The 27,315-nt window shown below is 45.0% G+C and overlaps 1 protein-coding gene across 4 annotated transcripts in view; it reads left to right on the top strand.

Moving 5' to 3' along the window:
- Positions 1-27,315, top strand: part of RPL12 (ribosomal protein L12) — a 134,798-nt gene that overhangs the window by 88,094 nt on the left and 19,389 nt on the right. For 2 of the 4 annotated variants that reach the window (XM_033960303.1, XM_033960300.1), the window contains 3 exons: positions 275-356; positions 2,649-2,735; positions 19,832-19,944. In XM_033960303.1, coding sequence (XP_033816194.1) covers positions 275-356; positions 2,649-2,735; positions 19,832-19,944 — 282 coding nt within the window. Of the gene's footprint in view, positions 1-274; positions 357-2,648; positions 2,736-19,331; positions 19,376-19,831; positions 19,945-24,124; positions 24,128-27,315 lie in introns of those variants that run through there. The other 2 variants (XM_033960301.1, XM_033960302.1) reach the window with 2 other exon arrangements.

Genomic DNA, 27,315 nt, shown 5'->3' on the forward strand with positions numbered 1-27,315 from the left:
GGGAGATAGATTGCTTTGGGGCTAAACTGAGCTATGAACTGGGCTCCGCCTCTATAGAAGAGGTGCTCAAAAGTTGTACGTTTCTCCTCTCTGCCAGCCAGTTTGCGAGAAGGGTGAATCACCACATGTACAGAATCTGTAGTAGATTAACTGAAAGATTACCCAGGTAAGAACCTAATCTGTTCCTTCTCCCCCTCGGGTTTAAGAACTGAGTACATTAACAGGTGGCAGCACTGCAGTACTAGTCTCATGTTCTTTTCTTTCCTTTCCTCAGATTGAGGTTGTACCGTCTGCCTCTGCCCTTATCATCAAAGCCTTGAAGGAGCCTCCTCGTGACAGAAAGAAGCAGAAGAACAGTGAGTGTCCTATTCCAAGCAGCAGACATTTTCCAATGTATTCCTGAAGTTTGTCTATATGAGGTGCCCAATTTCAGCCAGGAGCAGGCTGTGTTTGAAAGGGATTGCTTGGCAGCTCCTTCATTGCCACTCGAGTCAGGAGTGGGGCAGAATCAGTGGTATTGAGGTCTGTTTAATTTTTAGATAACCAGATGGATTAATCAATGGGCTTTACCTTTTCCTTTACCTTTCTCCACACTTTTATCTGTCCATGAATTTAATCAAATCTTTTATGTAATTTAAAATGACAAATCGAGCAATATCAAATTTGTACAGAAGAGCTTTCAGTTTTAAGAAATTAACACAATATTTTTTTAAAAACATAATATTTTTTTAAAAAACCAAACAAAACTAAAGACTGCTGCTGTCCTTATTCAAGAGTCCAATTTCACCATTCAGGAGGACGATTAACTAGGAAAATTATGGAGAAAACTAGAAAAAATTGAAAATACAAGAACATAAGAGCTGTCGTACTGGGACAAACTGCAGGTTCATCAAACCCAGTATCCTGTTTCCATCAGTAGCCAGCCCAGGTCACAAGTACCTGGCAAGATCCCTAAGAGTAAAACAAGACTTTGGTGAGACCTCATTTAGAATATTGTATACAATTCTGAAGGCCGCACCTTCAAAAAGATATAAAAAGGATGGAATCAGTCCAGAGGAAGGCTACTAAAATGGTATGTGGTCTTCATCATAAGGTGTATGGGGATAGACTTAAAGATCTCAATCTGTATAGTTTGGAGGAAAGGCGGGAGAGGGGAGATATGATAGACGTTTAAATACCTAAGTAATGTAAATGCGCATGAGTCTTGTATCTTTAAATTGAAAGGAAACTGTAATGAGAGAGCATAGGATGAAGTTAAGAGGTGATAGGCTCTGGAGTAATCTAAGAAAATACTTTTTTTACAGAAAGAGTGATAGATAAATGGAACAGTCTCCCAGAAGAGGTGGTGAGGACAGAGATTGTGTCTGAATCGGAGAGTTGCGTGGGGGCAGGAATCAAACCAGTCCCCGTCCGTCCCCACTAGGAGTCAAATCCATCTCCCACTGGAATCAAATTCGTTCCCAACCATCCCTATAAACTTCAGAAGTAGATATTTAATTTAATTATGCTACTGAATTAAAGGCTTTGGTAGAGACCCATTTACAAATAAGCAAAGACACTGTATTAATTTTGAAATATTAATTGGAAAGAATACATTCTTTGTAAAAGGGTTTCTACCAGAGCCTCTAATCCAACTTGCTCCTCACCTATAAGATGTGGCAGGAAAGGCGCCAATCTATCAGCCAACACTCGCACAAAAATCTTAAGGACTACGTTGAGTAGAGAGATAGGGCGATAGGACTCAACATACAAAGGATCTTTGCCCGATTTCGGAATAAGTGTGATAAGAGCATCTGTTGCTCCTGAAAGAAAAGAAGCAGTTTAGTATCGTACCAATGCTCCTGGAAAATGCTAAAGAAGGGACTTGTAATATTTAGCAGAAAAGCCGTTGGGTCCGGGGGCCTTGCAAGTGGACAAAGACCCATTGAATTTCCTTCGCACGCAAAGGCGCATTCCGTGAGTCTAGCATCTGTGAGGTGAAATGCGGTAGAGAAATGTCTTCCAAATATGCCTGTACCAAAGAAGGCTGCGAAAGAGAATCGGCAGCATACACGAGAAAAATAATCCCAAAAGGATTGGGAGATCCGATAAGTAGCATTAGTAAGAGTACCATCCGAAAGTCAATTAGAGTGAACAAGCCTAGGCCCACGCCAAGACTTAGTAAGTAGAGCAAGGAAGCGCCCGGGACAGTTTCCAAAGCGAAAAAATGTAAACTTTTCAATAGATGTCGCCACGCTTAGCCTGCTCATGCAATAAAGTATTTAAACTATCTGTGCAGTCAACATTGTGCTAATTCTTTGGCAGTACTTTCAACTATTATCTTCAGTTATTTAGCCCCACCCTCAAACAAATTACCAAATAGGCTAATTGGCAATTTACTACATTCATCCTGTATTATTTATTTAGATTTTATGTTGAATTGTACATTCAATTAAGGCATTGCTATGTAATATACTTTGATACAAGTTTTTACTCACAGAAATGTTCAAACAGAGATTATATGCCTGGAATCTTAAGGTTTTTCAGATAAAATCCTTTGCTGATATAAGGAGCCTTATGAGTTTTTAATGAATTCCACGCAGTACAAATTAAAGTCAGGAGTTAAAAAGAATGCCAGCTAATTGTCCTTTTCTGTTTTGTTTTTCCAGTTAAACACAATGGTAATATCAGCTTGGATGAGATTATCAACATTGCTCGCCAAATGCGACACAGGTCCCTAGCTAGAGATGTCTCTGGTAAGAACCCAACTACAGAGTTTATTGCCTTTAACCAAGGTAGTTTCTAGTGGAATAGGTATGTCATTCTAGACAAGTGGGTTATCTCCCCTGCTCTACTGCCACCTGCAGTTTTTCCGTTCTGAAAGTGAGCCAGAAGTGTTTCTGTTCTGCTTTCTCTGTTTCTTATCTTATTGGGTGTGTTTTGACATTTATCCAGTGTTATCCCAGGACAAGCAGACAGCATATTATCTCGTGTGGTGATGTCATCCACGGAGCCCTGGTACAGACAGCTTTAAAAGTGCATCGCCACTTTAAGAACTTAAGGAGTTCATGATCTGCCTGTACTGCATATGCACGAGCACCTTCCCGCCTGATGCAGACTCATGGCTCCTCAGTTCTTAATTTTCCGCAAAGCTAAGTTGTTGTGGCTCTGAACATTGTTCAGTTTTTTGCCATTTGCCTTCCCGCTCACACATTTTTTTCTTAATTTGTGCTAACTTTTTTTTTTTTTTCTTTTTAAAAGTAAAGAAGAGGAGGAACATTTTTTTCCTTGGGGGCTTCGGCCGCCAAGACATTCGTTTTTTTTCTCAGCCATCGATTTGGCCGATGCGGTGTTTTCAACTATTTTTCAGGCCGCTAATGTGTTTTTAAAAAAAGTGTTGTAGGTTCCCAAGGCCAACCTCTCTTCCCAACAGTTGGTGATTCAAGTCCCTTTGCTCAGACCACCAGGTGGAACTTGTCCCTGATGTACTACCCCACAGAAATGTTTAAGAAACATTGTTCAGGACCGGCATGGGTATCAATCAGAAAACTTCATCATGGAAGACATAGACACTGGCATTAGCAGACATAGCTCCGTCTGGTAAGCCAGTTCAAAGGCAGCCAGCTTCCCAATTGGCGTCGCAGGTCACTTTGCATTGAGTCTCTTGATGCCAACCAAGCAGTGACAACCACCTTCCGGCTTGCCTCAACCTCAAGGTTTGTATCCTTATTAAGGTCACCCTTTTCAAGGCAAGCTGTGGCACCAATGGTACCGGCAGATAAGCCAGAGGTACTGGTGCTTTCCTTCTGAGTACACCTTGTGCTGTTCTGAAGGGACTTGGGTGATGCATTTAAATTGCACTGTAACACAAATAGACTCACTCAAATAGGAAGCCGGAAGTCAGAAGGTAAGGGGGAGGTAGGATCAGTAGGAAAAAGAGCAGCAGTAGGTCACAACAAATCACTCAGACAACCCACGAGTGAAGCACGAAATGGAAACCCAAGGAAGTCAGAAGATGAGCTTTCCTGTCTTCTGTATCGACTGCAATATGTATGACTACCTCCCTTCGGGGATCCAGGCATACATTTGCGATTGATGCATGGAGATGGATAGCTTGAAATGTCAGGTAAGACTATTGGAGGGAACAGTGATGGAACTCGAAGACAGAATCCGAGCACAGGAGAAGATTCTAGTGGAGTTCAGCCCAAACGACGAGGTCAAGGATCTAGAAATGTTCATAGAGGAAGCCCATCAGCACCACGTAGAGATCCCAGGGCTGGAAAACTGTACTCAGGAAACCCATGTGAGGAGAGAAGACACCCATGCAAACACAGAAGAAAACGAAGACGAGGTAGGAGACAACCGCACACCAGGAGGAATAGTGAGAGCACAGGAAGATGTCCCCCCACCCAAAGAACAGGAAATAATTTCAAGAGTATCATTGGAGGAAAATGACTGGCCCTACTCCAAGGACGTGGACCTACGCCCCCCAAGGAACTCCCGAATAAAGAAGATGGGGATCATCGTAGGCGACTCCATTATACGACACGTGGACAGCCACACCGCAGGAGGAAGAGAGGACAGAGTCGTCATCTGTCTGCCTGGAGCAAGAGTAAAGGATGTGACCAACAGGATCTCCAGGATCATAGATGGCGCACGGGGAGTGGACACCGCTGTGCTTATCCACATAGGAACAAATGATGTGAGCGGGCGGAAGTATGACAGGGAAGAGATGAAGGGCCAGCTCCGCTCACTCGGAAGACAACTGAAGATCAGGGAGGTGAAGGTGGCCTTCTCTGAAATCCTCCCTGTACCAAGAGCAGATGGAAAGAGACAAGGGGAATTGCAAGTGATCAACGCCTGGATGAGACGATGGTGCGAAGACGAAGGCTTCGACTTCGTGCGCAACTGGACGGCGTTCTGGGGAAAAAGCAAGTACTACAGAAGGGATGGACTACACCTCAACAAGGAAGGAGCAAGAGTTTTGGCAGGCAACATGAAGAAAGCAATAGAGAAGGCTTTAAACTGAAGGACAGGGGAAAGCCGACAGTCGACCACCGGTCGATGGCACGGACAACAGGATGCCCCGACGTAGGAACAAAGGACTACTACTCATACACAAGAGAGGTCGACCTCACAGCCAACAAAGGAGAACAAGCAGGAAGGGACAACTCAGACACAGGAGGGGATGACCACACAGCAAACATGGGAGATAACACAGGAGCAGTAAAGGATACCGTAAATGAAACTGTAAGGACAGCCAAGAGTAGAAGGTCCAAAAAGGTAACACGAAGGGAACTTAGATGTATGTATACAAATGCTAGAAGTCTAGGAAACAAAATGGGAGAACTAAAGACGATAGCAAGACATGAGAACATGGATATCATTGGCATAACAGAAACATGGTGGAATGAAGAAAACAAATGGGACACAGTACTACAGGGATACAAACTATATAGAAGGGATCGAGAAGGGCAGAAAGGTGGAGGTATTGCCCTATATGTTAAGGAAGGAATAGATTCTGTTGGAATGATTACAACAGACAGGAAAGAGAAGCTGGAGTCCCTCTGGATTAAAATTCCTGGTCACAATGGCGCAGATACAAAAATTGGCCTTTACTATCGTCCCCCAGGACAGGTGGAGGTCACTGACTCAGAAATGATGGAGGAAATCAAACAAGTATGCAAGACAGGCAATGTGGTTATATTGGGAGACTTCAATTTCCCAGGAATAGACTGGAAACTAGGAGCCTCCAACTGCGGCAAGGAGGCCAAGTTCCTGGAGGTGCTAGGGGATTGCTTCCTGGAGCAAATGGTAAAAGAGCCGACGCCACCTTGGACTTGGTCCTAAATGGTCTCACCGGACCGATAACAGAAGTAGAAGTCATGGTTCCACTGGGAACGAGTGATCACAATGTAATCAACTTTAAACTTGACATCGGGAAAGGGAAACATGCCAAAACCTTAACCACCACCTTAAACTTTAAAAAAGGTAAATACGATTGCATGAGAGCCATGGTAACAAAACGACTCGAGAAGATGGTGGACAAACTTGAACCAGTAGATCAGGCATGGTGCCTATTGAAAAATACTATTGCAGAAGCACAAGATCTCTACATTCCGAGGATTTCCAAAGATCGGAGAACTAAAGGCAAAGGAGAACCGGCATGGCTTACCATACAGGTGAAGGAAGCCATAAAAGAAAAGAAGGACTCTTTCAAAAAATGGAAATGCACGAAGACAACCGAAGCCTGGAACAAACATAAAGATGAACAGAAGAAATGTCACAAGGCGGTGAGGGATGCAAAACAGGACTATGAGGAAAAAATAGCCCGGGAGGCCAAAAACTTCAAGCCCTTCTTTAGATACGTGAAAGGGAAAAAACCTGCAAAAGAGGCAGTGGGACCCCTGGACGACAAGGGAAGAAAAGGGTACATCAAGGAAGATAAACAAATCGCAGACAAACTAAATTCCTTCTTTGCGTCCATCTTTACGAAGGAGGACACCTCAACAATACCTGAAGCGGAGAAACTGTTTACAGGAGAAATAGAGGACAGCCTCACCACAGTTGAAGTGAACTTAGATCAGATATACTACCAGATCGACAAACTTAAGTGACAAATCCCCTGGACCGGATGAAATTCACCCGAGAGTCTTGAAGGAATTGAAGGTTGAAATCGGAGAGTTATTGCAAAAACTTGCAAACCTGCCAATCAGAACTGGTCAGATACCAGACGACTGGAGGAAAGCGAACATCACGCCAATTTTCAAAAAAGGATCGAGAGGAGAACCGGGCAACTATAGACCTGTGAGTCTTACGTCTGTCCCCGGCAAGATGATTGAATCACTGATCAAGGATAGCATAGTTCAGCACTTGGACACACACGACTTGATGAAACCCAGTCAACATGGATTCAGGAAAGGGAAATCGTGCTTGACGAATTTACTCCAATTCTTTGAGACCGTGAACAAGCAAATTGATAGTGGAAAGCCGGTGGACATAATATACTTGGACTTCCAGAAAGCATTTGACAAAGTTCCACACGAAAGACTTCTCAGGAAACTACAAAGCCATGGCATAGAGGGAGATATACAAAGATGGATAGGCAAATGGCTGGATAACAGGAAGCAGAGAGTGGGCATTAATGGGAAGTTCTCCGACTGGGAGAAAGTGACTAGTGGTGTACCCCAGGGCTCGGTACTTGGGCCGATCCTTTTTAATATTTATATCAATGACCTGGAAAACGGAACATCCAGTGAGATCATCAAGTTTGCAGACGACACAAAACTCTGCCGGGCAATCAGATCGAAGGAGGATAGTGAGGAACTCCAAAGCGATTTGTGTCGGTTAGAAAAATGGGCGGAGAAATGGCAGATGAAGTTCAACGTGGAGAAATGCAAGGTAATGCATTTAGGCAGTAAAAATAAGGAATACGAGTACAGAATGTCAGGTGCAACTCTGGGAAAAAGTGAACAAGAAAGGGATCTGGGTGTACTGATAGATAGGACCCTGAAGCCGTCGGCACAATGCGCGGCAGCGGCAAATAAGGCAAATAGAATGTTGGGCATGATAAAGAAAGGAATCTCAAGTAGATCGGAGAAAGTTATAATGCCGCTTTATAGGGCAATGGTCAGACCCCACTTGGAATACTGCGTCCAACATTGGTCTCCCTACCTAAAGAAGGATATAAAACTGCTGGAGAGGGTGCAGAGACGAGCAACTAAACTAGTGAAGGGTATGGAGAAACTGGAATATGAGGATCGACTTAAAACACTGGGATTGTTCTTCCTTGAGAAAAGGAGACTGCATGGGGATATGATCGAGACCTTCAAAATACTGAAAGGAATCGGCAAAATAGAGCAGAGAAGATTATTTACATTGTCCAATTTGACACGGACAAGAGGACATGAAATGAAGCTAAGGGGGGACAAGTTCAGGACTAATATCAGGAAGTTCTGCTTCACACAGAGAGTGGTTGACATCTGGAATACAGTCCTAGGCTTCAAAAGCAAACTAGATGCATATCTCCTTGAGAGAGGCATATAAAGATATGGTTGGCTATAAAATAAGCCAGGTGTATACCTGGCAGGGCCTCCGCGTGTGCGGATCGCTGGACTTGATGGACCGAAGGTCTGATCCGGAGATGGCGCTTCTTATGTTCTTATGCTTACCCCAGTATCATCTCCCTTGGTACCAGTCCAACCTAAGTACAGAGCTACCGGGTTTTATGGTACAACAGCTGGTTTCTCCGGAGCAACATGACAAACCTTGTCTAGGTATCAATCAGTTCTTCATCAACAATCCAGTCAGCATCGTTCCTCCTTGGATGCTTCAAAGAAAAAACATCGCTCTTTCACATTCTTCAAAGAGAACAGCAGCTTCACATCATACATCTTACTAGCATCAAACTGGTATTGGTCTCAAGCATCGATCTCTTTGATGCATTTCTTTATCGAGGCCTTCATAACCCTCGGGCGTACAGTCTTCAATTCAGGTCTTCTCTGAGTTTACAACAAAGTTTCCACTCAACTGTCCACCAACAGCTAAATCTTCTTCAGAAAGACTTTTTTTTTGTTGGGGAAAGAGCTACCACTCGACCTAGAAGCTGATTCGGTCTACAGTGCTGAACCTCCTAAAAGAACTTCTCAGCCTCTTCCTCAATCACTTGGTCTCAGCTCTAACTGAATTATCCCTGTTGGAAACTGATAACCACATTTGGATTCTAAAAGTCATTCGAGAGGAATACTCTATTCATCAGACCTTGGAAACGCCCCTTACCATTACAAGGGCTCCCAGAAACTTTGACTTTATATATAAATACCAGTCACTAGTGGTAGTGTTTGTTGGTTTTTTGGTGTGTTTTTTTTAAGTCTACTCCCATCGAGACTCTCTCGGTGCCACCAGCGTGTGAAAGGCGCATTGTGGGCACATTTGGCTGTCCCTTGTATCAGTACTCCATGTTGGTGATTAGAGTGCCAAATCACATTTTCTATATCTCCTGCTATGTAAAGTATCTTCTTTGGAAATTGCCTTCTTGTTATGAATTCCTTCCTTCTCAGCGTCTACAGGAATCTCATCATATTTCTCAATCCTTTACCTAGAATGTATCGTGCTAGATCTGCTTATCCATGGTCTAAGGAGGAATCTAACATGGGTGTACAATCTGTAAGGTTAGATTCCTCCACATGGTATTCAGCAAGCAACTTGACATGCATCAAATGACTTACAACTGCTTCAGGATTCCACCATGGGGGGCTCTAACGGGTGTAGAGCCTGTAAGGTGGCTCTTTCCTGTTGTTTCAGTACAATTATGCATGAAATGGTAGGATAGATTCTCACCATGTTAGAACCTTCCACTGTTTTAGCCTCAAAGCATGATCAACCTGGTATTTTTTCTTGCCACATGTCTTCCACTATTCCATCAATGTTTATACAGTACCTTTTGAAGACATCCATTTTCTTTAAGTCTTTTTCCTTACATTTGTTCTTTAATGAAAATTTGCCACACTTTTACTCCATCACCCGGAGGTTTGGGAGTGGCTGTAGGGGAGAAGGAGGCCACTTCATTAAAAAAACCAAAATCTTTTTGAGAATGTCCTGTCCTTTTCTTCATTTAATCATTATGCCTCCAGACCTTCAAGAGTCTCTTCTCAAGTCGACTCTTCTGGGAAAGATGCGTCTTCTCAAAGAGTTTTCACCTGTACCAAGGAACCGGAGTTTTTACTTCCAGTATTTCCTCATTCCAAAAGGAGAAGGGAGGTCTACAGCCAATTTTAGACCTCGGGACCCTGACCAAATTTCCTCTAAGGGGAAAACAAGTTTCAAATGTTCCCTCTGATAACTTTATATTCCCTCTCAGTTCACAACAACTGGCTATGCTCCTTAGATCTAGAAAGAAGTTTCTTCTCATATTCCAGTGCTTCTCAACTTCTGGACATTAATATAGAGTCCTGCCTTTGGCCTTTCATCCTCTTCCATCTGGTTGTAGTAGCATCAGAGTTGCAGACAGGGTCAGATTCCCTGGCTGGGCAATTGGCTCATCAATGATCCAACCTTGTTATGGGTGTTCACAGTGATTCAGTTCACAATTGTCTTCTTTCAGTACTGGGGATTCAAAATCTTTTTTTTACAAAATCCCAGCTTTAATCATCTAAAAATCTGCGATTTATTAAGAGTTCTGCTGTGCACCTTTATATTCCAGACTACTTCTCCCTCAGTATTGATTCAGCTTTGTGAGCAGACTTATCTTCTTCCATCAATCTTGGCCAGACATACTCCTGGGTCACATGGCCTCCACGGTGCATGTTACTCCGTTTCAGAGATGTCTCTAGATTACACTTTTGACAATCTCTGCAGTGTTAGATGAGCTCTTTCTTGCTTTCCAGGGGTTTTTTGTTCCACACACCTCTACATCAGAAAGTTGTTTGTTTTTTTTAAACATATGTTTATTGAAAGTGGAAAAGGTCACAGATAGCACAATACAAGGCAATACAGAAATCCTTGAAACAATCATGTACAGCAAAGGCAAGCAAAAGTAAAATCAACCCTCAGGGATCTCAGCAAATGTAAACCAGCCCACGGTCATCAACATATCACAGGGATCACAGAGAAACAATGCCATCATGACAAACAATCCTGGACCCCAACCACCAATTTTAGGTAAGCCCCCAGCCACTCAGACAACACACATACCCAACACTCTCATACACTAACACACCAACCATCACTACTCATAGCCTAATACTCAACCCACACAGCCCCTAAACACCCCCAACCCTCTCCCCTACCCACAAAGTAAGGAAAACAGGTGAAGAAAGCCTGGGAGCCAGACAAGAGAAAACAGGCATGCCAAGGTCCAGTCAGGTCACCAGATCTCACAAGCGCCCCCACAAGGTAACGTAATGCTGTTTGGACAGAGGAGTAGCCCTAATCTCATATTGAGCCAGTTCCCGAAGTCTACTCTTCGTTGGGCCTCCGGTGGAGCATCCTCTGAAACCCAGTTTGTCAAAATCAGCTTTTTGACTAAGAGGATGGCATTGTACAAGAATTTGCAATGTGGGAGTCAGATCCTGCGCCATAAGGGGCTCCTGAAAACCCAGTAATAGGGTACCATAATCCCACTTCACTACACAACCCACCAACTTCTCCAAAAGGGGAAGCACCCTCCCCCAAATGGTCAGTTTGGAGCATTCAAGAAAGGAATGAAGATAAGTACCAGCCAAACGCTGACACTTAACACAAAGGTCACTGTCCCAAAGCCCTATGCGCGCCCCTTTCTATCAGGTAATATAATCTCTGTGAAGGACCTTGTATTGGTGTTCTTGAAAATCAGCAGATTTCATGAAGACATACAAGGTCTTAAAACACTCAAGGAACTGATGCTCTGAAATGGGCTGCCCAAGGTCTACCTCCCAGTGCGCCCGCAGTGCTCTCAAGACTAATAAATAAATAGAAGATTTCAAAAGGCAATACCAGTAGGACAGAGAGTTAAACTGATGTGGGGTAGTTGGAAAAACAGATATCTAGCGGGCCTTTAACCTACGCCCCAGTATGTCCTCGGCGTTCAATTTCCCAGTAATGTAGAAGCTGGAAGTATGAAAATAAAGAGCGATGGGGAATATTCCAGTGATCGCGAACCTGTTGGAAGGAAGGGAAATCAGTAGGGTGAATGTCCAATAAGTGCTCCATAGTCACACATCCCCGGGATGCTCAATCCCCAAACATGGATCAGCCCTAGCCCGGAACGAATTGAGAATTCCCCTCTAGCCGCAAAAAAGGAGATACTGCAGTGCTAAGACCCTGTCTGCAGCAGCACCACTGCCAAGCCCTCCTCAAAGGCAGCAAAAATTTGAAACGAGTCTGGTGTTGGCGAGAGGGATCAGACTGGAAATGAAGCGGATTAATAAAGTTAAAGGGATGGCTCCAACCCACTGCCAACCTGGAGGAAAATACCAGACATGTCCCGTATGCCCTTCATGGATCCAACGCATAAGCGCTCCTACATTGTATAAGCGGATATCAGGAACATTAAGACCACCAAAGCTTTTGTCGAAAGAGAACTTGAGCACTCCAATCCGAGGAGCTGTAGACTTCCAAAGAAACCGAGAAATAACAGATTTGAAATGGAGCTTGTCCTGATGAAGCCAAAGGGACATGGGTCTGGAGGAGGTACAATAATTTGGGAACCAAAACCTTCTTTACAAGGGTTGCGTGACCCAGAAGCCCCAACGAGAGCTCCTTCCAAGCCAGGCATAATTTCTCAATAGCCTCAAGGAGACGGGTAACATTAGCAGTATAGAGGGTAGTTTTGCTAGTGCTTAAATAGATGCCCAAATAATGTACGGGCTTGGTCGAAGGAGAAGTAGGTAACAAAGCGTGCCAGGACTCCAGGGTACCACCAGAAAGAAGCAAGAGCTCCAACTTTACACAATTCACTTGCAACCCAGATAAAGCCCTAAAATCATAGATCACCTCCAAGGTCCTAGGTAGATGAACCAAAACTTGGTCCAGGAACAGCAGATTATCATCGGCGAAGAGGCAAATTTTGAATTCTTGGTCCCTTACCCGGATCCCCTGGATGTCTGCCACCTGCCGGATTTTAATAGCAAGGGGTTCTATGGCCAAAAGAAAAAGAAGGGAAAGAGGACAGCCCTGTCACGTAACCTGAAAGCCTCCGTGAGAGCCCCGTTAATCAAAAGCCAAGCCTTGGGGGCTATATAGAGAGCAGTTACTCAAGCCAAGAAGTGCCCCTGAAAACCACCATGTTCCAGATCCCATAAAAGATAATCCCAGGAGATGCTGTTGAAAGCCTTCTCCATGTCTAGCCCTGCAACAGCTGACTGACCTCCTCGACCAACCTGATCATAGATGGCGCCCAGGACTTTCATCAGGTTCATAGGGGCACAACGCCCGGGCATGAAATCCACCTGATCCTTATGTATGAGACCAGGGAGAAAACAATTCAGGTGACGCATCATAGTCATGGCCAGTAATTTAATATCCTGGTTTAACAGGGAGATAGGCCTGAAAGAACCAACCAAGTCCAGGTCTTTGCCCGGTTTAGGGATCAAAACAACATGAGCAAGATTATCCAGAAAGGCCCCACCATCGGCCGCCACAGCATTGCACATTGCACTAAGTGGCTCTGCCAACAAATCATGGAGGATCTGGTAATATTTTGGGCCCAAGCCGTTGGGCCAGATGTTTTCGCTTGAGTGTGAGATTTGATGGTCAGTAACATCTCCGGTCCCGTAATCAGGGCACTCAGAGAGGCAACCTGATCAACTTCCAAACGGGGCACCCCCCAGCCCCTGGAAAAAAGCATCCAGAGTTTTGTAGTACCAAACAAACTGCTCTGCAATCTGCTGTTCCCCGTCAGTGTGTCCCCTGGATATCTCTAATGGCCGTGATAATTTGACGTTTTTTAAAGGGGTGGATGAAATTGGCCAGAACGTCCCAGTTTTGCTCCCCCACCAATAAAGCTGATATGTGTGGTAATAAAGTGATTGCTCCATGCGCTGATTGAGCAAGGTCTCTATTTTACTGCAGATAGTTTTGTACTCCAAACGATCCGAATCAGTTAAGGTATTAATATGCGCCTCCAATAGGCATGCAACTGCTGGGTCAACTGAATGAGCTCTCGATCCATTTTGGTGAAACGGCTCTTCATACTCTTGTTTCCATCGAGCATGGGCTTCCTTCTTACAGAGAATTCAGCCACATAGAGCATCGCCTCAACTTTTCATCTTCTTTGATCCTAATAAGTTGGGGCATCCTGTATCCAATAGAACTATCTCTACAGGATTAGCGGTTTGTATCTTTCTGTTATGCTCAGGCTGGGCTGCAACCGGGAGTTTCGTCACAGCCCACAAGATCAGAGCTATGGCAGCTTCCTTTGCTTTCCTACACTCAACTCCTATTGATGAAATCTGTAAAGCTACTACTTGGTCCTCAGTTCATACATTCACATATCACTACTGTCTGGAATTCAATTCCAGATGGGAGGGTCACTTCAGCCAAGCAGTATTACAAAATTTATTTTCTTAATGGCCAATACTCTCTCCATCCCATTCTAGTAAGCTAGAGAGTCCCACAAATGAGAATATGCTGCCTACTTGTCCTGGGATAAAGCACAGTTACTTACCGTAACAGGTGTTATGCAGGGACAGCAGGTAGATATTCGCACAACCCACCCACCTCCTCTGGTTGAGTTCTTGGCAAGGCACTCGCTTATGTGTGGTGCAGGCAGTTCGCGAACTTTCTTCAGTTCTTAAATTGGCAATGCACTTTTAAAGCTGTCCATACCAGGGCTCCGTGGATGACATCACCCACATATGAGAATATCTGCTTGCTGTCCCTGGATAACATCTGTACGGTAAGTAACTGTGCTTTTTCAGTGCTTGGAGCATTCACCTTGGTTTCATCTCTGCATAGAGAAGAAGCAGATTCTGGTCTGCAACCGACAGGTTGGTCCCCTGTTAGTCAGCCTGCACAAGTAAATTTGGAGCTCAGGGCTGTCCCTGCTTTTCATTCTCGCCTCCTGCTTAACAAGGGTTCGAGCGCAGGCTGTTGGGCATCTGTAGGAGGCTCATCGGTGTCTTGCAAGGTGCTGGCTGCAATTTTTTTTTTTTTTTTTTACCTACCCCCCTTTTTTTTGTTAGTGCATCCATCTGTCTGTGAGGGTGAAGGTGCAATCAGACACTGTCTGGTTGACAGCCCAAAGATTGGCATTGAAGAAGCATTTCCAGCTTGAGGCAGTGATTCTTCTCATTTCTAGTTACTGTAAAAGAACTTAGGCAGTCTGCAGCACAATGCCAACACAGGTCACAGTGAATAAGGCTGTTACAACCTATGAAGTGAATCGAAGGTGGTGGGGTCTGAAAACAGGATTTTGAAGGTCTAAGTGTTTCCCTGTGTTCTCCCACCTTAAAAATCCTAAATCTGCTGTATTTTGTTTTTAGGAAGTTGGGGAGAGGTTTAAGTTTGGGGGTTTTAAAGTTATTTTAGGCATCAAAATCTTGACAGTGACCATCTTGGATTTTTAATGATCTTTTCAAAAGTTCCTGCACTTCCAAAGCTACATTTTTTTCCTCAAAACTGGTTGGGATGGAGTCCTTGGGCTCTTCTACCCCAAATCCATGCCAGGATTGCACAAGATTTGCACATCAGGAGTGTGCTATGTGTCATGGACCGAAGATGCGGTAGCGGACAGCTTACCCTCTCCTCTGCACACTAAGGTGATAAAATGTCAGCTAGCTCGTTAGGAATGGCCATCTTTCTTTTCGGGGCCTGGAAATAGTGACCGTTCTGCGTGTAAGGACACGGACATCCCACAGCCCAAGAAAGGCAATGTAGAGTTATCATAGGGTGACTTGGCACGCCCTAGTGCAGATGCCTTCTCGTGACTTTCTGAAATTTATGTGGAAAGCCTTTCATGAGAGCTGTGCTTTCCCTGCACAGTCACCCTTCAGGCTCATCTCCTCACAGCATAGTCTAACAAGGCACATTGTCTTCCCAGTCTGCCTCTTGAATTGGGTTTTTCTTTCCAAGAGACATGGATTATGATGATACTTTTGCTCATCCCTTATTTTGGGGGGATGCTCCTCCTGTGGCAGAGGACCCAGGAACGAATGCCAGATCTTTAGATCATGCTTTGGCTTTAGAACCAGGGGACGATACTACAGTTTTACATTTTTCTGCCTTGCCGGATCTTATTTCGGTTTGTCTGTATGAGTTGGATTTAGTCACTCAGCCAGCTCCTTATACTTCCTCCTCCCTTATGTGTGGAGTGAGAGTTCAGTCCTCATCATTTCCTTGGCATCCTGATATTAACATCTTGATCTCTGAGCAGTGGGACTCTTTGGGAGGAGGTTTCAAGTTAGTGAGAGCCATGTCCTGGCTGTATCCTGTGGCACAGGAGTGTCAGCAGCTTTTTAGTCAGCCTAAAGTGGATTCCTAAAGGTCATTGAGGCCCTGATTCTGCAAAGTGCCCCCTATTGTAGGCAGCTGTAGGCATCCTCCAGCTGTCTAATCAGCCAATTGGGAGGCACGTTTTCTAAAAAAAAAAAAAAATGCTCCACCAGGCAGGCTACCTATATTGAAGGTACCTCAAGGGAGCCTAGAGAGGCCTGCAAGCCCGCCTAAGGCTCAGCGGTAGCCTTAGGCGAACCTAGGCGGCCCTACAGAGCAGGAGACGCTTACAATGTAGGCTAGCAAAATGCTGGCTTACATGGTAAGTAGATGTGGCCGCTATACTTAATCCCCTGCCACGCTTAGTATAGCGGCCGCAGCTACAGCCGCCAGTCTCCCCACCCCCCCACCCCCGACGTTCATGGCAGGAGAATGCCCAACACCTCCTGCCGACAAAACCAGCAATCGCTGGCAGGAAGGTGCTCAACCCTTCCTGCTGGTAGGCCGCCACCCCCCCCACCCCACCCCCCCCGAAGATCGCGGCAGGAGGGTACCCAACTCCTCCTGCCGGACCCCCCAACGGCCCCCCTTAATATCGCTGGCAGGAGGATGCCCAACCCCTCCTGCTGGACCCCCCCTTGGGCTTACCTGCAAGTTGGCCAGACTTTGGCCCAAGCGTTTAATGCCCCTCCGAGAATCCGGGAACCATTAAGCTGCTCAGCATTGAGCAGCAGCACAAAATCGGCCTGCTCGTGCTTCTTCTCAGCGGCCAAAGACATTGTAGCCAGTTAACAGCGGGGCAGGAACTTGGAAAATTTGCTCCTGTCCGCTGCACCTCCACCGACAATCAGACACAGCAGCCAGTTAACAGCGGGGCAGGATCTTGGAAAGTTTGCACCTGCCCGCTGCACCTCCACCAACGATGATCAGTAGAGGTATGAGCCTGAGTCTAGGACAGGGAGGGCGGCAGCAGTAGGGAGGGCAGCAAGGTGCAGAGCCTGGGAGGTAGGGAGGGTGCAGAGTCTGATGGGGGAGGGAAAGAAGGGTGCTGGGTGCAGAGTCTGACAGGGGAGGGGTGGAAGGAAGGAAAGGAACTGGGTGCAGTGCCTGACAGGGGAGGGAGGGAAGAGTGCTGGGTGCAGTGCGAGGCAGAAAGGGAGCTGGGTGCAGAGCCTGACAGGGCAGGGCACTTGAATATTAATTAAGCCTCTTGACTTATATTCAAGTCAACCATTTTTCTTCCTTTTCGGGGGGAAAGGGTGTCTCGGCTTATATTCGAGTAATCTCAGCCTTTCTTTCTATTTATTTTATAGTAATTTAAACTTTTTTACTTTTATTACTTTTTTTAACACCAATAAATTGATTGCAAGCCTCTGTTAGAAGCAGGCAAATTTTCAAGCCTCTGCTTATATTTTAGCAGACAAAAACACATGCTATTTGCATTGCACGCTTGTTAATAACTATCTCTACCTCGGCACTTGTTTCACTTCTATCAAATTCCGTGCAAAAAAATCAAATAGAAAGCCACTTATCTCATATTTGGTGACTATCTGTATTGCCAGAACTTTCACATCAATATTTTCAGAAATAGCTTGACACTGCCCAATGTCCAACAGGACCCATTTCACCTCCTAATGTTGGCTTTGTCAGGATTTTCAAGTCGGGTTCAAGCGTTCAGGCAATTTGTTCTTCAATACTGATAACAGCATTTAAGCAAAAGAACCTTAGCCTTCTACTTGGGAAACTGCAAAGTACATCCACTTTCATGGATATGATCTGGGAAAAATGTCAAAACAATTGGTGGATTATGGTAGAAATCAAGGCCCTCCCCCCCTCCTTCCCCCCCGAAGGTCTTTGAATGTGGGTTCAGCAGGCCCTCTCTAGGGTCATAAATACACAGAGAAGATGAAACTAAATGAGAAAAACTTGTTCCACACTGGATTTTCCATTAAATCAATCTAGTGCAGAGAGTATAGTAGGTTTGACAAATGGGTATCTTGGCTTCACCTGTTAGATTTGCAGAGGGCATCATTTGCATTTTTCAACTCTGCCTCTTTGTCTTTGCTAGCCCGGAAGCTTTGACAAATGGGTATCTTCCCTTCACCTGTGAGGTTTGCAGAGGGCATCATTTGCATTTTTCAACTCTGCCTCCTTGTCTTTGTCAGCCCGGAAGCTTTCCCTTTGTACTTCGTGCCTATGCGGAAACGGGAAGCAGTAGCAGAGGAAAAATTTCCTAGTCGCTGAAGGCAGCCTGTTTACTTCACTCAAGCTGCCAGTGGCCTGAAGAGAGAAAGCAGCTGCAGTGATGGATCCCACGGGTGTGGGGGTATGGAATGGAACCCTGGATTAGCACGAGCTGCCATAAAGGTGTCTGCAGGCCACCATTGGCTCATGGACCTTGCAATGAAGACCACTGTTCTAGACTGTTTTCCTGATGACTATTGCCTCGGCGAGTACGGTTTATGAACTCCAGAGAGTGCTCTTTCTCAGATTTATGGAGGCAGGTGTGTATCTACACACTATGCCTCCCTTTCTACCAAAAGTAATCTCAGACTTCCATGTAAATCAGGAAGTCTGGCTTCTGGCATTTCATGCCAGAAGCATAAAAAAGACAGTCTTGGTATTACTGGGTGTGAGGAGAGCTCTCTCAGTTATCTTGAGATGACAATTGAATTTGTCTTTCAGAGCATCTTTGTCCATCCTTAGAAAAGGGGGAAAGCAAGCCTCAAAGTTGGCCATTTCCAGATGGTTCACATGGTTATTTCTTCTGCGTACATTGGCTGTGGTAGACAGCCACCAATTTCCTTGAAAGCGCATTTCTCTAGAAGCAAGGCCTCGTCAAGGGCAGAATCCAGGCAGTTCGGCCTGAGTAGATTTGTAGAACAGATACGTGGTCCTCCCTCCATACTTTTTTACAAAGCTTTAGAGTTCACGTGGTGGCACACATGGATACAACTTTTGGGTCTTCGGTGTTTGCAGCAGGCTTGTCTATTCTGCCCTAGACTCATAACTGCTTTGGTACATCCCACTTGTCAAGTCTACTGTATCCTTTGCATTGGATTCTTAACTCAATCTTCTTTCTAGTAGAAGTGTATAACAGCCTTGATGGTCTGCCCTATCAGATGTTATGTTAACCTGCCGTCTACCTCTGACATATGAGTATCTCCAGATGCTTGTCTCTGAACGACAGAGAGAGAATGAAGATGCTTAATATACTTCTGTTAAACAAGTAAGAAGAATTATCTGTTAACATTATAGCGAAACCTTTGGGAGAGACTATAGGAGCTGCATAAATGTTAGTGTTGATTGCACTCAGGTAGGTGGCTTGATTGGCTCCACCTTTGTTTGATATGTATCCATTGGTTTAATTGTTCTTGCAGCAAAGCAGAAAAGACTTGAATTGTAAGGGAGTTCCCCTCGCCCTCATTGTTCTCTCTTCTTAGGGGTTATCCATTGCTTTGGTAGAACATAAGGAAGCAGAGTTTAAAAATGTAAATGATGCCTTCTGCAAGCCTCATGGGTGAAAGGAGGAAATCTACTTGTCTACTAGAAAGATTGAGGTAAAAACCTTATCTTCCCTTCTGGGTTCTGAGAGCTGTGTCAGACAAAGCTTGTAGAGAGGTGGGGGGGGGGTGGTTGCAGGCAATGTAAAGGAGAATTTCAAGCAATCTGTCAATTCCAGGTAGATCTTGACGTAGTCACAGCTATCCAGCAGCTTGGGTCTAAAGATGTGTGGCTCTTGCATGCCTTCTTTCTTTTCCTTAGTAACAGTGATAATCTTTTCAGATGATGGCTTGTAAAACTGATGTCCCTCTGATTTTGTTTGTTGTGTGTGTGTCTCTCTCTGTGTGTCTCTCTCTGTGTAAAGATGAGTAAATTTATTTGAGAGTATTCATATGTATATCTGATGTATGCATTTTTAAGCTGGTCATTTTTGTTACAGGAACTATTAAAGAGATCCTGGGCACAGCTCAATCTGTTGGCTGCAATGTGGATGGCAGGCACCCCCATGACATTATTGATGACATCAACAATGGTGCTGTTGAGTGCCCAGCTGTAAGTTGAATGTTTGACTGCAGTACTTTTAGCTGTTAGTCTATTTTGGTTCCTTTAGGCTTCTATCACAGTTGGACTAAGAGCAGGGTTCTGGTGCTATGCTCCCTCATAATTCTGTTTAGTTTAGTTATGTCTTTGTAATGGCCCTCAGTTGGAGAGGGCCGTGCACCATTTCTTTGCCAATGAATGTTGTGTTGTGCAATAACCAGACTCACTTGGGGGTTATGAATAATGCCTCTGCATTATCTCAAACCCAGCTGACTCTTGAATCAAACCTTCCATTACTTCCCAAGGATCAGTCTGAAATTGTGAGTTATCTACCAGCAGGTGGAGATAGTCAGATCTGTGCCTCTATCTCCAGCAGGCAGATGGAGACTTATCGTATTTTTCACTCCATAAGACGCACCTCATCATAAGATGCACACCAGATTTAGAGAAGGAAAACAAGAAAAAAACCCATTCTGAACTAAATGGTATACTAATATATCCGACACCTTTAAATTCTATCCCAGCCCCCCGGCACCTTTAAATTCTGTACCGCCCCCCACCCCCCCAATCAATCATCACTTTTACATACCCCCCCAGCACCATTAAATTCCATCCCCCCTAAAAATCAATCATCACTTTTACGGATCCCCTCAGCAACTTTAAATTCCGTCCCAGCTCTCCGGTGGTACCTTTAAATTTTGGAGGCAACCATTCATCAGGAAGCCGCCCTGCGAAGCATCAATGATTGGCACAATTAGGGAGTGTCGCAGGCCCAGGCATTAGTGCGCCGCGGGCCCCAACGAGCCGTCCACCAACCTCCAAAATATAAAGGTATCGCCAGGGGTGTTTGCGGGGGGGAAATGTGCATCTTATGGAGCGAAAAATACAGTAACTGCAGCTCTGTCTGTGACTTGCTCCTGGGCTACAAAATTGGCTACTTGAGCTGGAGGTTGAGAAGTTATACTGCTAAGCAGATTTAGATCCTTTGCCCCTTGCCACATTCTCCTGTCTCCTTAACCTAAAAAAAGCATTTGCTTTACTCTGAGGAAAGTTTGTTTGTTGCTGCGTCAGTTGCTTAGTGTCCAGGAGCTGTGGAACTTGTGCTGCATTCAGCAACAACAGGGGAGAGTAGGTGAATACAGTCCATTGTTCACTGTAGTATGGTTCTTGAAAATGTTTGAACTGCTAAATTGCGGATAGTGAAACGCTGAGTCTATGGTAAGAAATGGAAGAAGGACAAAACTGAGGGGAACTGGAAAGAGCACAGGAAGTATCAGAAAGAATGTCACTGTGTGGTTCGAAAAGCCAAAAGAGAGTATGAAGAGAGGCTAGCCAGGGAAGCACGAAATTTCAAACCGTTTTTTAGATATGTTAAAGGGAAGCAGCTGGTAAGGGAGGAGGTGGAACCTCTGGATGACTGAGACAGGAAGGGAGTGGTGAAGGAGGAGAAAGAAGTCGCGGAAAGACTTAAACGAAGACACAACCAACATACCGGAACCTGAGCAATTCTACAATGGAAATCGAGCAGAAAAATTAACATCCATGGAAGTGAGCCTTGAAGATGTACGCAGGCAGATAGAAAAATTAATAACTGACAAATCCCTGGGTCCGGACGGAATCCATCCAAGGGTTCTGAAGGAATTAAAGTAGGAGATAGCAGGACTACTGCAGCAAATTTGCAACCTATCCCTGAAAACAGGCGTGATCCCAGAGGATTGGAAGATAGCCAACGTTACGCCCATCTTTAAAAAGGGATCAAGAGGTGACCTTGGAAACTACAGACCGGTGAGTCTGACCTCGGTTCTGGGGAAAATGGCAGAAGCACTGATAAAAGAAAACATTGATGAACATTGAAAGAAACGAACTTCTGATAACCAGCCAACATGGTTTCTGCAAGGGGAGATCGTGCCTAACTAACTTATTGCACTTTGAAGGAATTAACAAACAGATGGACAGAGGAGACCCCATAGATATCATACACCTAGATTTCCAAAAAGCCTATGACAAGGTGCCTCATGAACGTCTACTCTGGAAGCTGAAGAACCATGGGGTGGAAGGAGACGTACATAGATGGATCAGAAACTGGTTGGCGGATAGGAAACAGAGGGTAGGAGTGAAAGGCCACTACTCGGACTGGAGGAGAGTCACGAGTGGTGTCCACAGGGCTCGGTGCTTGGGCCGCTGCTATTTAATATATTCATAAATGATCTAGAAGCAGGGATGAAGTGTGAGATAATAAAATTTGCAGATGACACCGAACTATTTAGTGGAGCTCGGACTAAAGAGGACTGCGAAGAATTGCAAAGGGACTTGAACAAACTAGGGGAATGGGCGACAAGATGGCAGATGAAGTTCAACGTTGAGAAATGTAAAGTATTACATGTGGGAAGCAGAAACCCGAAGCACAACTATACGATGTGAGGGATCTTATTGAATGAAAGTACCCAAGAAAGGGACTTGGGGGTAACGGTGGACATGACAATGAAACCGACGGCACAGTGCACAGCGGCAGCTAAGAGAGCGAATAGAATGCTAGGTATAATCAAGAAGGGTATTACAACCAGAACGAAAGAAGTTATCCTGCCGTTGTATCGGGCGATGGTGCGCCCGCATCTGGAGTACTGCGTCCAGTACTGGTCGCCGTACCTTAAGAAGGATATGGCGCTACTTGAGAGGGTTCAGAGGAGAGCGACACATCTGATAAAAGGGATGGAAGACCTTTCATACGCTGAGAGATTGGAGAAACTGGGACTCTTCCCTGGAGAAGAGGAGACTTAGAGGGGATATGATAGAGACTTACAAGATCATGAAGGGCATAAAGAGAGTAGAGAAGGATTCTTCAAACTTTCAAAAAATAAAAGAACAAGAGGGCATTCAGAAAAGTTGAAGGGGACAGATTCAAAACGAATGCTAGGAAGTTCTTTACCCAACGTGTGGTGTACACCTGGAATGCGCTTCCAGAGGACGTAATAGGGCAGAGTACGGTACTGGGATTTAAGAAAGGATTGGACAATTTCCTGCTGGAAAAAGGGATAGAGGGGTATAGATAGATTACTGAACCTGAACCTGTTGGGCCGCCGCATGAGCGGACTGCTGGGCACAATGGACCTCAGGTCTGACCCAGCAGAGGCATTGCTTATGTTCTTATGTAGGTTCCAGCAGTACACGTTGTTCTTCTAAACTGCGAAAAGTGAATAATAGATTCTATTGGGAAAAATAGGGTTAGGTTCCTACAAGGGACAGCTCTTGGAGCACTCTCTGGGCAATTGGGGTCCATATCTGGAAGCAAACGCATGGCTCACGGTGAAAGTGAAAACAGCTGTTTTGTTTTATTTTATTTAAGAGCCAGTCCACAAATATGTGAACCCAGCAGCATGAATGGGGGAATATTGGTAGCAATTGATGCAACCGCAGATACATAAAACACATCGGGAACACACAAATAATGAAAATGGACTGTTTATATACTTTCCCTCTACAGTGGTCAAGTCAGCAAAGTACTGTTTGCGGTGTGGGAGCTGCCAAGCAAACTTTGGGGAAGTGCACCATGTGTGTGCGGGTTTACAGGATCTCTCTACCACACATTCCCTGTTTTGGTGGGCTCTGTTCCCTGAGGCAACCATTTCAAGGAGTTCAGTACGTGCCAGGTAGGCCTGAACTTCTGAATTAGCGGATCGTTTATGATAACATAGCTCAAACCGTGCTAACTCAGACATCTGACCAAGCCAACATTCCAAGGGAATAACCCCGTCCTGTGCCCAATATTGTAGAATCGTCCATTTAACCGCGAGAAGGGTCAGATAAATGAAACGGCGCTGAGGGACAGTAAGTCCTTGTGCTTCCAGTAAAGTTTGATCACCAAGGAGCAGCGTTTTATAATCCCACTCGAGATCACGCTGAATGACCAATTGAAGCTGCGTAAAGGAAGAATTCCATAGGGTGAGTTCAGGGCACTCCAGAAAAGAATGCAAAAATGTCCCAGGGGCCTGTTTGCATTTAGAGCACAGAGCGGTATCCCATAAGCCCATACGGGCACCCCTTTCCTTAGTAATGTATGCCCGATGAAGGATCTTGAACTGAGTCTCCTGCCAAGCCACGGATTTTACAAAAGCATATAGAGAGTGGAAAAGCTCCCGAAATGTATCGGGAGTATAAGACGTGGCCAGTTCCCGGTTCCACAAATCTCGAATAGAGTGTAAAGGCCCCGAAGAAACAGAAGAACGGAGCACCCGATACCACATAGAAAGAGAACTTTGGGAGGCCGGAACACTAAGGAGAAACTCATCAAGAGGGCCACATAGCCCTGCCGACCCATACTGTAACTGGATACTCTGAAAATAATGACGAGCTTGCAAGTAAGCAAAAAATTGAGAGCGAGGAACCGTCCACTGGTCTTGGAATTGGGCAAAGGAGGAAAAGACCCCTGTGGCCTGGTCTATTAGGTGAAAAAGAAGGGAAGCTCTCCGAGAAGCCCATCCCACGAAAGGGGAACGCCCTAGGCCTGGCAAGAAATTCGGATTGCCCTGCAGTTGTAAAAAAGGAGAAGCAATGGGAGACCGGGCCTGCGAAACATGCCACCAACACCAGGCCCGGCATAAAGGCCGCAAGAACCGTAATTTAGAGGACAGGGCACCCCCTCGCATACTAGGCGCACGGGAGGAATGCAGTAGATTCAGAAATGTAAAAGGAGCACACCAGTCAGCCAACCACCCCAAGGGAGCAAACCTACCAATCCCTGTCACCCCTTCATGAACAAAACGCATAAGGTCCGCCACATTGTAAGCACTAACATCAGGCAGTCCCAAGTCCCCCTCCCTCTTAGAAAGTGTCAACTTCACATACGCAACACGCACTGGGCGATTGCGCCATAGAAAAGTAGTAAAAGGAGAACGCAACCTGCGGATATCCCACTGTAACACCCAAAAAGGCACCGTTTGGAGAGGATACAATATCTTGGGCAAAAGTACCATCTTAACCAAAGCCGCCCTCCCCAACAAAGACAGCGGAAGATCTCGCCAAGCAGCACAGAGAGCTCCAATTTTATCAATGGCCGCCACCACATTAATAATAATAATAATAACTTTATTTTTGTATACCGCAATACCACAAAACAGTTCAGAGCGGTTTACAGGAGAAGAGACTGTACATTTACAGCAAAGATGCAGAGTCAGATTAACCAGGGTAAAGTAACCAGTAACAATAACAATTAAAATTAAAAAGTAAGATAGGTACTTAGAAATTCCCTTACTGTCCCGAAGGCTCACAATCTAACTAAAGTACCTGGAGAATAACAAAGAAGTGAAAAATAGAGATAGAGGAAAAATAAGAAATAAACATTCTAACAAGACTACATTGATCTAAAATACTTTGGAAGGATGAAGAGAGGAGAGAAAGGAATATATACAGTTACAAGGGAGTGCAGTATGAGGATAGTAAGATCCGGGGAAGAAGAGGTATATAGGTGAGGAAGGAGAGGAAAGGAAGGAAGGATGGGGTTAGAGAAATTTATCAAAGAGGTAAGCTTTGAGAGATTTTCTGAAGAATAGGTAGGATGGGGCAAGAGAGATGAGGGTGGTAAGGCAATCATTCCATTTGCCAGCTTGAAAAGAGAGGGTTTTGTCCAGGAATCTTTTGTAAATACATCCCTTTGGCAAAGGGAAGGCAAACAGGTGGGCATTTCGTGTTCGGTTAGAGCCTGGGAACACAAAGTGACGTGACAGTATATCGGGGATGATCCAGTCAAGGTTTTAAAGCAGAGGCAGGCGAATTTGAAGATGACCCTTACTTCAATTGGAAGCCAATGAAGTTTTCTGTAGAAGGGGCTAACATGGTCAGACTTTTTGAGGCCATAGATGAGGCAGACGGCGGTGTTCTGAATAAGTCTAAGACGTTTAATGGTTTTCTTATAGGAACCCAAATATATGATGTTGCAATAATCCAAGGTGCTTAAGATTAGGGATTGGACCAGAAAACTGAAGGTGGAGAAATCAAAGTAGTATTTGATAGAATGGAGTTTCCAAAGGGTGGAAAAACATTTTTTGACCTGAACATTGGTATGATCTTCAAAGGTGAGGCAGCGATCCAGGATGATTCCGAGAATTTTAATGGTGGGATTGATTGGATATGTTAGACCGTTGAGTTGCAGGGTGGTGGTCGTAAGTTTGTGGTTGGGACTTGCAAGGAAAAATTTGGTTTTATCTGGGTTTAGTTTCAGTTTGAAGTGAATGGTCCAATTTTCAACCATGGTGAGGACAGTTGAGATGTGTTGTACTGTCTCTTGTGACAGTGAGGTAATAGGGATGATGATTGTGATGTAATCTGCATAAATGTAGGATTTCAGGTTTCGGTTTGATAGCATGTGTCCCAGGATCCATATGCAGATAAATGCCGAGATAACACATCGGTTTACGCACAGGAGGGATGGGCAATGAATCATGCCATGGCTCCCACTCCAGCCCCGAGAGCGGCAACAACTCGGATTTCGCACAATTCACTTTAAGACCAGAAATGGAACCGAACTCAGTCGCCAATCGCAATGCTACCGGCAAATGACAGGGGGCCTGATCCAAGAATAGCAAAATATCATCCGCAAATAAGGTAATACGACACTCCGCGCTACCAATTTGGATACCACGAAGCTCAGAGCTGGAGCGAATTTTAATGGCAAGAGGTTCAATAGCCAAGACGAACAGCAAAGGCGAAAGGGGGCAGCCCTGACGCGTCCCTCAACACAGCTGAAAAGGCGTCGATAAACCACCATTGATAAGGAGACGTGCCTGTGGCGCATTATAAAGACCCTGAATCCAATGAAGTAGAGGCCCTACAACACCATACTCCTGCAGGACCCAAAAAAGATATTGCTAAGATATACTATCAAAGGCCTTCTCCATGTCAAGGCCGGCTATCGCAGAAGTGCCTCCTCCCCCCCCTCCCCCCCCCCCGATGTTCATGCAATGCTGACAATGCTTTAAGGAGATTCATAGAAGCATAACGTTGTGGGACAAAACCTATCTGATCAGCCCCTATGAGCCCGGGTAAGAACAAATTTAGACGGGCTGCCAGAATAGCCGCCAGAAGCTTAACATCCTGGTTCAACAACGAAATTGGGCGATAGGACCCAACCTGGGCAGGATCCTTCCCCGGTTTGGGTAGCAAGGTAATATGAGCTAAATTACAGCTGGGACTGAGTCAGGAATGGCAAGAAAGTTAAAATAGTTCCCCAAAGGCAGAGTGAGAAGATCAGGCAGTAGTTTATAGTATTCCGGACCAAACCCATCAGGGCCCGGAGACTTGGCAAGCTTCAATTTCTTAATCCCCAATCGTATATTCTCCACAGTGATGGGAGCATTCAACCGCTCGACCTGGTCCCCTGAGAGCTGCGGA

Source organism: Geotrypetes seraphini, chromosome 10, assembly GCF_902459505.1.
Source record: "Geotrypetes seraphini chromosome 10, aGeoSer1.1, whole genome shotgun sequence".
Classification (NCBI taxonomy): Eukaryota; Metazoa; Chordata; class Amphibia; order Gymnophiona; family Dermophiidae; genus Geotrypetes; species Geotrypetes seraphini.